This window comes from Podarcis cretensis (assembly GCF_951804945.1).
Source record: "Podarcis cretensis genome assembly, chromosome: 15".
Classification (NCBI taxonomy): Eukaryota; Metazoa; Chordata; class Lepidosauria; order Squamata; family Lacertidae; genus Podarcis; species Podarcis cretensis.
The window spans coordinates 2,838,297-2,851,900 of NC_137185.1; the positions used below are offsets into that span (position 1 = coordinate 2,838,297).

Consider the following 13,604-nt stretch of genomic DNA (forward strand, 5'->3'; position numbering starts at 1 on the left):
CTGAAAAAGATGGATGGGGACTTAAGACGGGTGCAAAACCACGCCGTTCCTCTCCCAAATAACACATGCTGTTTCACGTTACGAGAGAGGCATCTCCATACAATAAAATACATATACATCAAGCATGCACAAAAGTTTATACATCTCCAGCCGAACATGTCTTCCAGTATGATCACATCTGACGCGTGTGTAATTTTGTTTGGTTTCAACCATATGTGGTCAACGGCCAGTTGGTTGAAATACCGTGAGTTAAATGCAAGAAGATGGGGACAGGGCAGGATTTAGGTCTGATGAGGACCTAAGCTACTGAAGGTGGGGGGGGGGCTTTATATGTCCAGGTGTCCTTCGTAAACAACAAATTGCCGCTGTTTTTTTGTGTTGAATATATGCTATATGGTAATTTATGGACCTAAAAGGTAAAGGTAAAGGGACCCCTGACTGGCTAAATTTTTTTGCCGACCCCTGGATTATGCGCACTGCGAGGCAGGTTCTAAGCATCTGAAGAGAAATGGTAAAGTGCCACGTGGCAGGCCTCCCACCTTCTAACGGTGCAGAGACAGGAGATTCCCTCATCGACATCCCTTGCTTGATGTTGCCTTCCATAGCATCGTACGTCCGCTTCAGCCCCATCTCGTGAGCGGTCCGTGGGCTCCGGGTTCCTTCGCGGACATTCTTGATTGCTGTCAAAAATGCAGAAACATGGGTCAGGACACCGGCAGAAACAATGTGGGGAGGGATATTGAAGCGGCTCTTTTGTTGCCATGTAGTGCCACTCCAGAAGGTGACGCTTAGCTGTTAGCATCACCCATCAAGTCAAGACTGGTCAACTAGTGTTAACCCCCCCCCCCCATCAATGCTCAGCAACTAGAACTGCGTTTCTCTTTCTTTCCTTTTGTTATATTTTCTGTTTTACATTTTAAAATATTCATTTGAACAACCTTAAAATATCAATGGCTTCCCCTGTGGTCTTTCCATAGTTCATTTTGCGTATCATAAATCCCTGCATATTTTATACAAACTAAACCATCCAGTATTCCATTATTACATCCATCAAAACTTATTTACACTGCTAAATTTATCTTAATGCTGCTCACGTTTTCAAATGTACACAATTTCCCCCCATATATTCAATAAACATTTCCTGATCTTCTTTAAACGTATGTTCTTCTTGTTCTCTTATTCTATAAAATTAGGTCCACAAACTGTGCATATTCCATCAGTTTAAGTTGCCATTCTTCTTTAGTTGGGACTTTGCTCGTTTTCCATTTGTGGGCTAACGAAACACGGGCCACAGTAGTGGCACACATAAATAACCTTTTTTGACACCTGGGAATTTCTCCCAGGTAGCACTGTGTTTCTGAAGCTCAGATCCCCAGGTGAGGTCGGACTACAACTCCCATCAGGGATGGATGATGGAAGCTGTGGTCCTACAGCAGCTGGAGACCTGAGTTTGAGAAACACCGTACCAGCATCACCGCTCCTCAGTCGTGGGACGTCTTGTGCCAGACACCAAAGGCAGCCTGAGCTTGAGACTTACCGTCGTAGGTTATTATGTGCCCGCTCTTGCCCTCGTAGATGACGTGGCCCTTGGAAGAGGCGGCTTCTTCCTGGCACTTCTCGGGGCTGCTGTCCTCCGTGGCCAGGCGAGTGATGGTTCCCTTTAGCAGCACGTCAGCTGCAATCCCCGACTGCGACAGAGCTGGCGTCCCCTGCAACGAAAGCAAAGGGAGCTAGGAACTCGGGCCAAGCCAGGCCCAGGAAATGGAAGCAAAGGAAGCCGCCTCCTCTAGAACGATTGCTCTCCAGGACAGGCTCTGGCTCTCACAGACTTAATTAGACGGTGGCTGAATGTTTTGGGCTGTTTCACTGAAGTGGGAAACTTGAGCATATGGAGTCATGTGGTGGCTGCAAAGAGTGTTTAATTGTTGAGCGATTGGGCTAGGTGGGTGTTGAGCATTTACTTCGTTTTGTGTACTGCAGGCTTTCCCAAAGTTGGGTCTCCAGCTGCTTTTTTTGGACTACAATTCCCATCATCCCTGATCACTGGTCCTGCTAGCTAGGGATGATGGGAGTTGTAGTCTAAAAACGGCTGGAGACCCAAGTTTGTGTAGTGTCAATGTGCATCTGAAGGATTTTGGTTTAGGGAAGTTTTTAAAGTCTGATGCATTACTATGTTTTAATATTGTGTTGGAAGCCGCCCAGAGTGGCTGGGGAAACCCAGCCAGATGGGCGGGGTATAAATAAATTATTATTATTATTATTATTATTATTATTATTATTATTGATGATTGTATTAGTACAGGTGAGGGTTGTTTTGTTATGGTGTTTATTTATTGATCTTTTAATCTATACTGTATTTATGTTGCGTCCAAATGCTTTGTATAGGATTTGCTTTTACAGGCGCCATTTCGAGATATTTATCGTTGCTTAATTCTGCTACTAAAAATGTGGAAACAGCAACAGCAGCAAAATATTATTGTTTCTTCTATCATAATCAGACAGGGGGCCTCCCCTGGTTCTATGTCAAGACTCCAGGGACCAAACCCCGGGGTGTGGTGTGTGGAGAGGCCTTCTTTCTGCAAATCATGAAACCCCAAGTGATAGTTTCGGAAACTATCCTTGGTCCATCAACGTCACATGAAAGAAGGACATACCTGAGTGATGGAGCCTCGCAAGGTTGGCATGGATTCAACAGAAACCTTGCTGGCTGGCGTCCCTCGGGTTATGCTTCCTTCTTGGAGCGTCACCGCCGTACCTGGTTGAGGGTACAGATTCAGTGCCACTCATACAAACGCAGCACACCCAAACATGCACCCAGGAGTATTTTTTCCTAAGTATCTCCCTCCCTCCCTCTCTATAAAGTGGTACCTCAAGTTACAAACGCCTCAGGTTACAAACTCCGCTAACCTGGAAGAGTTACCTTGAGTTGTTGGGGGGTTTTTTTTTGGGGGGGGGTGCTCCCACTGCTGACCCACTTGAGACTCCAGAGAGGACTTGTAAAACAGAGGAGTCCTCCGTCCGTTCCGACAGCACAGCGAAGAAGCCCCCACCGTTCTTCAAGACTCGTTGAAGGAGGGAGTGAGTGGGGAGATGGGTAGGTGGGCCGATTCGGGCCTTTGGGAGCCAACAGCTTGTGGGGAAACGAAGGGTCCGAGGCTGCGTGTTTGTGTGCATGTGTGTGTGTGCATGTGTATATGTGTTGCTGCTGTTAAGTGATTGTCAATTCTTATTTTATGCTACGAGGGGTAGGGGCGCTTATTCATTAGCACCCAGGACAATCTGCTACATCCCTCATTCTTCCCCACCTTCTGCCACCCCAAATCTCTTGCAATTGTGTTTCTAAAGTGGGTGGGACACCCTACATCTCCTTGCTGCCGCCACACCATCCCCCCAAGAAAAAACCCAAATCATGCCAGGAGGTAATGATAATTTTCTCCAGACACCAGTCAGTATATTTGCAGAATCATTGTGTCATTGGTCAAGGGGTTGGGGTGGGGAAGAGTGGCTGTATGTGACCCTCCCCCTCTTGGCTCTACCCCATCCCTTCCATTATCTTCCCCACCCTGACCCCCAAGTTTACCCTGGTATACATCAGAAAACGCTACCTTGAGATGAGAACTTTGCCCCAGGATGAGAATGGAAATCGTGTGCCGGCGGCGCAGCAGCAGCAAGAGGCCCCATTAGAGAAAGCACGCCTCTAGTTAAGTACAGTTTCAGGTTAAGAACGGACCTTTGGAACGAATTACGTTCGTAACTAGAGGTACCACCGTACAGTGCTGCCTCGCAAGACGAAAATAATCCGTTCCACGAGTCTCTTCGTCTAGCGGTTTTTTCGTCTTGCGAAGCATCCCTATTAGCGGCTTAGCGGCTATTAGCGGCTTAGAAAAAGGGGGGGGAAAGGGAAAAAACTTGCAAGCCCATAGGGAAATTCGTCTTGCGAAGCGCCTCGAAAAACGGAAAACCCTTTCGTCTAGCGGGTCTTTCGTCTTGCGAGGCATTCGTCTTGCGGGGCACCACTGTAACTCCTTTTCACCCAAAATGAAGTGGATCCCCAGTCCTGCAACTTGGCCTTCCTTCTTGTTAAGGGCTGAGGTTTACCACCCTTTATCATAAGCATGTGATTCATCAATTTGCAAAGCTGGAAGGAACCTCGAAGGCTGCCTAGTCCCCTCCCGTGACATCTCTGCTAGGTGGCTCAATCAGCGTAAAGCAGCTCCTGCCGGCCGAAGCAGCAGATCTCAGACAGCTTACCCCGAACCACTCCCTCATGCTGGGCTCTGACCAAGAGGCCCTCGGGCTGCGAGTTCTGGCTCCTGGGAGAAAATTCTTCTTGTTTGATGTACGGCATGGAAGCTTTCAAGGGGAAGAAAGGAGACGGACGTATGAGGTTTCTAGCCAGCATTTGGAACACACATGCTTTTCAAACTCGCAAAAAACTGCAAGCAATATATAGTGGTACCTCTAGATACGAACGGGATCCATTCTGGAGCCCTGTTCGCATCTAGAGGTAAACGTAACTAGTGACGGCGCGTCTGCGCACGCGCGCATCTCTTTTCGCCGCTTCTGCACATGCGCGTGACGTCCTTTTGAGCGTCTGCGCATGCGCAAGCGGCAAAACCCGGAAGCAACACGCTCCATTACTTCCGGGTTGCCGCAGAGCACAACTCGAACGCGCTCAACTCGAAGCATATTTAACCTGAGGTATGACTGTATAACGGGCTGTTTCCAGGCTTTTATAAACAGGTGTGGGGACTCAAGCAGCCGAGACTTCCAAGCTAGGAACGCTACCTGCCCCCTTAAAATAAATTTCAGAAATGTATATGGCACTCTTTCAACAAAGACCAGCTGAGTGATGCCATCTGAACAAGGGAAGTTGGTTCCTCCCTAGGATACACAGGGCACTTGCTCATTAATTGGCCCATCACCTTTTCAAGCAAAACAAAATAATAGGAGCCAGTTTAGTGTAGTATCAGACTAGGAACTGAGGAGGAAGGGAGGGCAAAAAGTAAAAGAAGTTACCCTATGTGGTAGCAATGTAAAATTATTTAAAAGGCCTGGGAAAAGACATATAAAGATTTGAAGAGAATGTTGAAAATGATGTACAGGACTTGATGGAATTATAGAGCGAAAGACTTTGTCCCTGTATTTGAGAGTGGATGGCAGGCCAAGACCAGCCCATACCTACAGAAGGAAGAAGCCTCCGCCAAAGAAGATTGGCAAAACAAATTATTGAACTATGCAGGGCATATTAGATAATTTAAACCCAAGAAAGAAAGAAAGAGGACTTTGAATTTTGGGGTTTTTTTCCTTTAAAAAAGCGCAAGTGTTTAATGCACATTCCTTAAGCTTTGTGTATAGATTTCCACATTAGCATAACTTTTAAAAGTCACTTGTAGTAAGATGAAGAAGGTTTTAAAATTGGACTGTTAAGAATATAAGGTATTATGGGTGTGCATGAACAAGCACAAAACAATGGAACCAAGAGCAGGAGTGGAGGGAAGTCAAGCAAAAAAATATGGTTTATGCGTTTATGATGTTTTTCTTTTTTTTCTTGGTTATTATAAAATCAATAAATTGTGCATATACATATATATATATATGCATATCTATATATGACTAGGACCTGGGAGACGAGAGTTCAAATTCCCACTCGGCTATGAAGCCCACTAGGTGTGACCTTGGGGACCAGTCACTGCCTCTGAGTCTACCTCACAAGGTTGTTGTGGCGATTAAATGAGGAAGGGGATGCATGTGGGGAAACCCACAAGCAGCACCCGAGCCCAAGAGCCCTCTGGAGCCCAAGAGCCTCCAGTTCTGGAAGCAGAGCAGAGCATGGAACAAATTGCTGGACTGTAGGCGTCCTGGGCCTGATCCTGCAAGGCTGCTCCCCTGTTCACATGTTCCAAAGACAGGTTTTGACTCACGGCTGGCCACATGGGGACCATTCTCAGAACATACAGCCAGTAATTATGAGTGGGAACCATTCACAAGAAAACACTGGGTCCCCTCCCCCTCCCACTTCACACCAGAGACTGGAGCAGAAACTAGATCTCTCCCGCCCCACAGCACCACTTACCTGGTTTGGCAGATTCCTGTTGCCTGGGCAGCCCCAGGGAGATGGATCCCACAGAGGGCTTAGGTGGTTCTTGACTGTAAGACGTCTGGCTGTGAGACGTTAAGTAAGTGCCCGGTGTTCCCTGGAAGTCGGAAGGGGAGAGAAGCAAAAATGTGGTGTTAATTCAGTTCGAAGCCGGCGCAGAGCGGATCACGCTGCTGGTTGGTATGCAGAAACAAGAGCGGAAATGAACATTCTCGGTGGCTCCTCTAAGAGTCTAGAACTCCCTCCGCAGACAAGCCAGGCTGGCTCCATCAGTGCTTTGGGGGACTGGCTGTTTTTAATGGGAAGGGTTTTTAATAGTGTCGTGTGCTACTTTAACTATCTGCCTTTTAAAAGACGTGTTTTTATATTGCTTTAATTTTGTTAGAGCTCTGTTGCACTTTAACTGCAATCCTTTTTAGGTTTTTAGCTTTTTGCATTTTTTCCCTGTCTTGTTTTGATTTGCATCAGCCACCTCGAGCCCTGCCCTGAGAAAAAAAAGCAAAATATAAATAAATGCAACAGCAGCAGCAACACTGACCAGCCGCATCCTGCCCTGCCATGGAACAGCTGCATGCACGCTTGCGCGAAATCCTTCTCGTGCACACCCCAGGCTTCCGCATCCTGGTACCTTCTGAATGTTTTTGCACAATGCAACGGAAAAGGACAGTTCTCCAAGTATCTCTTGCAGAGGGCAGAGAGAGAAGGGCCTCAGACGCTGATCGTGGAGTCTGAGGAGTGGATGACTGGAATCAGGTACAGGGGAGCAACTTCGCACTGCAACATTTTGCTGCAGAGGTCCCACTTGGCATTCGCTCGGCAGAAGAAACGGGAAGCAAGGGCCGCAACGGACCTCCTTTGTTGCTTCTTGCGTATCACCATTTACCGTATTTTTCGTTCTATAAGACACACTTTCCCCCTCCTAAAAGGTAAGGGGAAATGTGTCTTATGGAGCGAATGCAGGCAGGAGGCTCTGCTCAGCGCTCCCTTGAAAGAGCAGTGTGGAGTGTGTGTGTGTCTGTTGCTGCCCTTCTCCCTCCTCGGGGAAAAGCCCCCAAGAGCCGCTCTTTATAGGGAGCGCAGCTCTTGGGGGAGCCTTAGCCGTGTGCAGCCTCTCCCGGGCAGGGGGTGAAGGCTCCCCTTGCCCGGGAGAGGCTGTGCGCGGCTAAGCCAAAAGCCAGGACTGCGATCCCGCTTGCTGTTCTGGCTTCTGGGATTCAGAATATTTTTTTTTCTTGTTTTCCTCTTCCAAAAACTATGTGCGTCTTATGGTCTGGTGCGTCTTATAGAGCGAAAAATGCGGTATATTTTTCTGGTACAAATGTCTGCCTTTGCTTTATTGTTTTGTAAAGGTATACTGTGTGTAATTTAGGATTCCTGTTTTTAACTTTTGATTATGTATAGGAAGATTTGACAGTAGTGCTAGGAAAACAACAACGTTTGTTGAAAGATGACTATCATAATGCCCTGGATGTGAAGCGGGAAGAAATCCTCCATATAGAGGAGCTGCGCAGCAATCCCGCTAGCTGTCCTGGCTTCTGGGATTCAGAATATATTTTTTTCTCGTTTTCCTCTTCCAAAAACTAGGTGTGTCTTATGGTCTGGTGCATCTTATAGAGCGAAAAATACGGTAAGCCCCTTGTTCTACAGGGTAAGGCTAGCCGTCTCCCCAGTTTGGCATTTTACTAAAATGAGCCCCTTTAATACAAAGTAGTCGTCCCCCGGCCTTACTTGCGAGATGGACCCTCCCATGATGAAAGAAGGCTTCTCCGATGGTACCACTGTTTTGGAGGATGGGATCAGGGGGGGCGGAGGCCTGGTGGGCCGTGTGGTTGGGGGCCGGACCCCTTCAGGTAGGTTGCTAATGACTTGATGAGGAGCAGGTTGGAGGACTTGGAAAGAGGGGAGGGAGAGAGAAGGGAAAGGCCTCCGTAAGTAACAGGGTGAATAATCTGCATCATTTTTTTAAAAAGCTAACAAATAGCAGAACTGAACAATGAGCCGCGCTCTGTACGCTTTCCAAGTTTCTAGCCATAGTCAGAAAGCTTTGACTTAACAAGTTTTCATTTGTAGAAATCTGTTTTAAATTTGCCGTTTTTAAGCTTTGAGAGTGCCCGCGATTCATCTGAAAACCCAAATCGCAGGAAGTGAAATTGTGCATTCAAAAACTACACTCAAATCCCAACGCTATGCTCATTTAGTGAAAGAAAATTATTGCTAAACTGAATGGGGCTTAGCCCCTATCAGTGTTGGCAGGATCACGGGACACTGCCTTATGCAGAGAGGAGCCCTCAGATCAGGATTGCCTACTACACTGACTGGCAGCAGCTCTCTAGGGTTTCAGGTAGGGGTCTACCCCAGTTCTACCTGGAGACGCCAGGAACTGAACCTAGGACTGCCTGCATTCAAAGCATTCAGCTGTGGTCCTTCCTCCTTCCCTGTCACCAATTAGTATCTATTACAATTCTATCCATGTTTTAAATTTAAGCTTTTCAGATTATTTATCAACTGGTTTTATGGCATTTCATTTTGCAAGCTGCCTTGAGACGTGAGACAAAAGCATGGATCCTAAATATTCAAGTGAATGCAACGAAAAACAAGAAATCAGATCTTTTAGTGTGGAAGCACTTACACTCCCAATTCTCTGCCTATTGACATCAGGCTGGCAGGCACTCTTTCTGAAGCCTACTAAAAACATTTTTGTTTCTGCAATCCTGCCCAGATACATAGAATGCTTACATATGCCTGAATCTGGTTTTCAGCTTAGAGCTGATTTTAATTATTTTGGGGGGGTGTTTTAAATTATTTTATTATTTTATTTTATTTATATACCACCCTATACCCGGAGGTCTCAGGGCGGCTCACAGAATAATATAAAAATATAAAACCACAAAATACATAATCAAAATAAAAACAACAACCCAATTACTCCCGTCCAATAACCCTTCAAATGGTTGTTTTTACTGGTTAGCTCAGAGCATGGGAACTAGATGATCCTCCCCAACTCTAGGATTCTATCATTTACCGGTAATTTCACTGTTTTATTCATTCTTTGGGGTATGATGATGATGATGATGATGATGATGATGATAATGATAATGATGATAATGATAATAATAATAATAATAATAATAATAATAATAATAATTTAAAAATTTAAAAAAACCAGGCTCCAAGAACCCAATCATCAACAAACCTGCCCCTACCTACCCCGATCCTCCCAGCAAGCAAACTGGGAGGGGGGCACAGTTGGCTGGGCCAAAAATACCTGGGGGGACGCTGTAGCGAGCGGCGTTCATGTCAGGCTGCGGGGAGACCTTGCTGACCTCCCTCGGAGACAGGCGGTAAGGCGAGGCTGACCTCACCACCGCGCTCTGCATCTGGGCCTCCTGCTCCATGGCTCGCTTGACGTCGGCGTAAGGCATGTAGGCAACGGACTTCCCTGCGGAAAGGAAACCAGCGCAAGTCAGGCTGGGGATTGCAGAGACCGCAGGCAAACTAGAGGCCCCCTCCGTTTTTATTCCAAGCATCAGGGGGTGTCACCCAAAGGAGCCACGAAAGGTCTGGAGGGTGGCAACACGAGAACGGGGCCTTTTCTGTGGTGGCTCCCCATTTGCAGAACACACTCCCCAGGGAGAAGTGTGGGGTGATGGAACCTGGAACCCTGAGCATGCAAGGCTCTACCATTGAGCTACATCATAGATCTGTACAAATTATGGAAAATGAGAAAAGGAAGGACAGGGGGCTACCCCACTATCTCATAATACACTGGTACCTTGGTTGTCGAACTTAATCCGTTCTGGGAGTCCGTTTGACTCCCGAAACAGTTTGAAAACCAAGGCGTGGCTTCCGATTGGCTGCAGGAACTTTCTGCACTCAATCGGAAGCCACGGAAACTGCGTTGGACGTTCGGCTTCCGAAAAACCGAACACTCACTTCCGGGTTTGCAGTGTTCAGGAGCCAAAACGTCCAAGTACCAAGATGTTCAAGAACCAAGGTACGAGTGTACTAAAATTTGATGGGGAAAAACTGCAGCTCAGTGGTAGAACATCTGCTTTGCACAGAAAGTCCCAGGTTCAATCCCTGACATCTCCAGGGAGGGCTAGGAATGTCCCACCTGGTCTGAAACCCTGGACGGCCTCTGCCAGTCAGAGTAGGCAACACTGAGCTAGGCAGCCCACTGGTCTGACACCGTACCAGGCAGCTTCCTAATGAAATCAGAATCACGAGGACCGGAACCTTGTTTTGTTTTACGGGTAAGGACTGTAGCTCTCCTGGGGTTTGACCCAAGAAATCTCTAGGCAGCGCTGAGAACGCACACCCTGTCTGAAACCCTGGGAAGCTGCGTAGGCCAGGGCTGACGGTCACTGCAGCTCAGCAACCTCTGGAGGGTGGAAGGCCTGGGAAGGGCGCAGGAGACGGGGCGAGGGTGGAAGGGTTGCGGGTTCCAGCCCTGCCACCGTTGTGTCCACCTACCATCCCACTCGACGTTTGGGCTCTTGGACGGGCCGCAGGGGCTGCCTGGCCTCCGGCAATCCACCTCCATGGTCTCCTGCCGCTGCCGCTCTTCCAGCATGGTGGACTTGTGCATGGCTTTGATGTGCTGCTGGAAGAGGGTGTAGCCACTCATGGGGAGCCCCTGCAGAGTAGAAGAGACCTGCAGAGAAGCAAGAGGGGGAAGGAAACAGACGCGGCTCATTTCATGAAATCTGCACAACACTTGATTGTCAAAAAGAAAAAGCAAAAAAGGCTCGGAGCGGATTTCGGAGGACATCGGAAGCCACTTATTCATTGTAAGGAGAGCTCCCAACAGCCTAGTAATAATTTTATTATATCATTATTCATATGCCGCCCACCCGACTGGGTTTCCCCAGCCACTCTGGGTGGCTCCCAACAAAGCATAAAGAACAACCATTAAGAACTTTCCAGTGCAAGGCTGTCTTCAGATGTCTTCTAAAAGTAAAATATTGATCTCTTTGGTAACTGACGGGAGGGAGTTCCACAGGGCGGGTGCCACCACTGAGAAAGCCCTCTGCCTGGTTCCCTGTAACCTCACTTCTCGCAGGGAGGGAACCACCAGAAGGCCCTCAGCGCTGGATCTCAGTGTCCGGGCTGAACAATGGGGGTGGAGACACTCCTTCAGGTATACTGGGCCAAAGCCATTTAGGGCTTTAAAGATCAGCACCAACACTTTGAATTGTGCTCAGAAATGTACTGGGAGCCAATGTAGATCCTTTAGGACCGGTGTTATATGGCCCGGTGGCTGCTCGCAGTGACCAGTCTTGCTGCTGCATTCTGGATTAGTTTTAGTTTCCAAGTCATCTTCAAAGGTAGCCCAAGCAGGAGATAACCAGAGCATGCACCACTCTGGTGAGACAGTCCGCAGGCAGGCAGGGTCTCAGCCGGCATACCAGATGGAGCTGGTAGACCAGCTGCCCTGGACACAGAATTAACCTGCGCTTCTACGGACAGCTGTGAGTCCAAAATGACTCCCAGGCAGCACACTTGGTTCTTTGGTAGCACAGTTACCCCATTCAGGACCAGGGAGTCCCCCACGCCTGCCCGCTCCCTGCCCACCAGAAACAGTTCTTCTGTCTTGTCAGGATTCAACTTGGAGGACATCTGCACAGAGCCAATCGGAAGCCATGTATTCATCAAAAGGAGAGCTTCCAGGATTTTGCCTGGATTTTCGAGGCCCAAATTGCCTGGCAATGCAAAAAGGTAAAGGACTCCTGGACAGTTAAGTCCAATCAAGGCGACTGTGGGGTTGTGGCGCTCATCTTGCTTCAGGTCGAGGAAGTCGGCGTTTGTCCACAGACAGCTTTCTGGGTCATGTGGCCAGCAGGACTAAACCGCTTCTGGCACAATGGGACACTGTGATGAGTGCCAGAGTGCACGGAAACGCCGTTTACCTTCCCACCACAGTGGTACCTATTTATCTACTTGCACTGGTGTGCTTTCGAACTGCTAGGTTGGCAGAAGCTGGGACAGAGGAACAGCAGCTCACTCCGTCATGGGGATTTGAACCACTGACCTTCCGATCAGCAAGCCCAAAAGGCTCAGGGGTTTAGACCACAGCACCACCTGCTCCCCTCTGCCTGTCAATGCATCTAATGTGGGACTGGTTTGATCAGAAGCCTTCCTGCTCCCTAAGGTCCAGGCGCTGCTGTATTCCCAAGCTCCCTTCGACCCTAACTACTGCCCACATTGCCAGGAATGATGGGTGTCCCTCTGCTGTGCTATGGGCCTTCCTGGTCAAGGGGAACAGAACGTACCATGGGTGGTATCACAGCCGCCCGGTGCTGAAGCTGCTGCAAGTCCATCGGCACTTGTTTTATCGCGGACGACACAAGGAGGGGCCCGGTGGGATTCAACAGGGAAGGCTTCGAGTCCATCGTAAACATTCTGCATGGGGAAAGAAATTACATCAGAACACACGGCGGGGGAGAAGGAGAACGGGACTATTGCATGTGCAGAAAAAATAACACGAAAAACTGAGAACAGTGAAGGGAGGTAAGAAAGCGGATTAGGTTTATCCTGGAGTAACTGCACTATTTAATGTTAACACTTGGGGCTATTGCTGTCCCTGCTTATGTTGCTCACCAACCCCGCCAGCTGGCAGGCACATGAACTGCAGCATGACGATTTTTTTTCCTTACACAAATACTATATAGGAAGATAAAGGATAATGGTAGAGCATCACCAACTCAGTACGCTCTTATTTGGAAAACGGAAAAGCTTGATCTGTTTAAGGCAGGACTCATTTAAACCAAATGTAACCGAAAAGAGTGAAAAGGGCAAATGCATATACCGTATTTTTTGCACCATAACACTCACTTTTTTCCTCCTAGAAAGTAAGGGGAAATGTCTGTGCGTGTTATGGAAGGAATGCCTACGGGTGGCGGGGGGGGGGGGATCTGCTGCAGTCGTGAGCAGAGGATCCATGGTTCCCCTTCCTTGCCTCCTCCGTGGCTCACTTTGAAATAACAAAGCGGGAGAAGAGCCGCTGAGTGGGGAGGAGAGAGGGACAGAGAGCCTGCTTCTTTAAAGGAGCAAAGCGGGAGAGGAGAAGAGCCGCTTACACGAGTGTCCGGTTGGTTCCTTTAAAGCAAGCAGGCTCTCTGTCCCTCTCCCGTCCCCACTCAGCTCGCTACATAGCAGCAATGTTTTTCAGCTCACTAAGCCGGAGATGAGCAGGGAGGAGGGAGAAAAGCAGAGCCTGCTTACTTTAAAGGAGCAAAGTGGGAGAGGAGAGGAGCATTCTCCCCTTATACCCCTCTTCTGCATTATTAGCAGCATCCTTCTCCACCCACCCCATGCGTGCTCCTTCTCCCCTTATACCCCTCTTCTGCATTATTAGCAGCATCCTTCTCCACCCACCCCATGCGTGCTCCTTCTTCCCTTATACCCCTCTTCTGCATTATTAGCAGCACCCTTCTCCACACACCCCACGCATGCTCCGTGTCCCTTGAGTGCTTTTCCTTCCCTCCCCACTTAAAACGTGGTT

At 48.3% G+C, this 13,604-nt stretch overlaps 1 protein-coding gene across 3 annotated transcripts in view; it reads right to left on the reverse strand.

The window, feature by feature from the left end:
• The window catches only part of NCOR1 (nuclear receptor corepressor 1), a 110,825-nt gene that overhangs the window by 26,940 nt on the left and 70,281 nt on the right, over positions 1-13,604 (reverse strand). For all 3 annotated transcript variants that reach the window (XM_079955339.1, XM_079955340.1, XM_079955338.1), the window contains exons 22-30: positions 12,373-12,502; positions 10,574-10,754; positions 9,366-9,539; positions 7,829-7,989; positions 6,077-6,197; positions 4,252-4,353; positions 2,655-2,755; positions 1,538-1,709; positions 540-680 (exon numbers count right to left, since the gene is read on the reverse strand). In XM_079955339.1, coding sequence (XP_079811465.1) covers positions 540-680; positions 1,538-1,709; positions 2,655-2,755; positions 4,252-4,353; positions 6,077-6,197; positions 7,829-7,989; positions 9,366-9,539; positions 10,574-10,754; positions 12,373-12,502 — 1,283 coding nt within the window. The remainder of the gene's footprint in view (positions 1-539; positions 681-1,537; positions 1,710-2,654; positions 2,756-4,251; positions 4,354-6,076; positions 6,198-7,828; positions 7,990-9,365; positions 9,540-10,573; positions 10,755-12,372; positions 12,503-13,604) is intronic.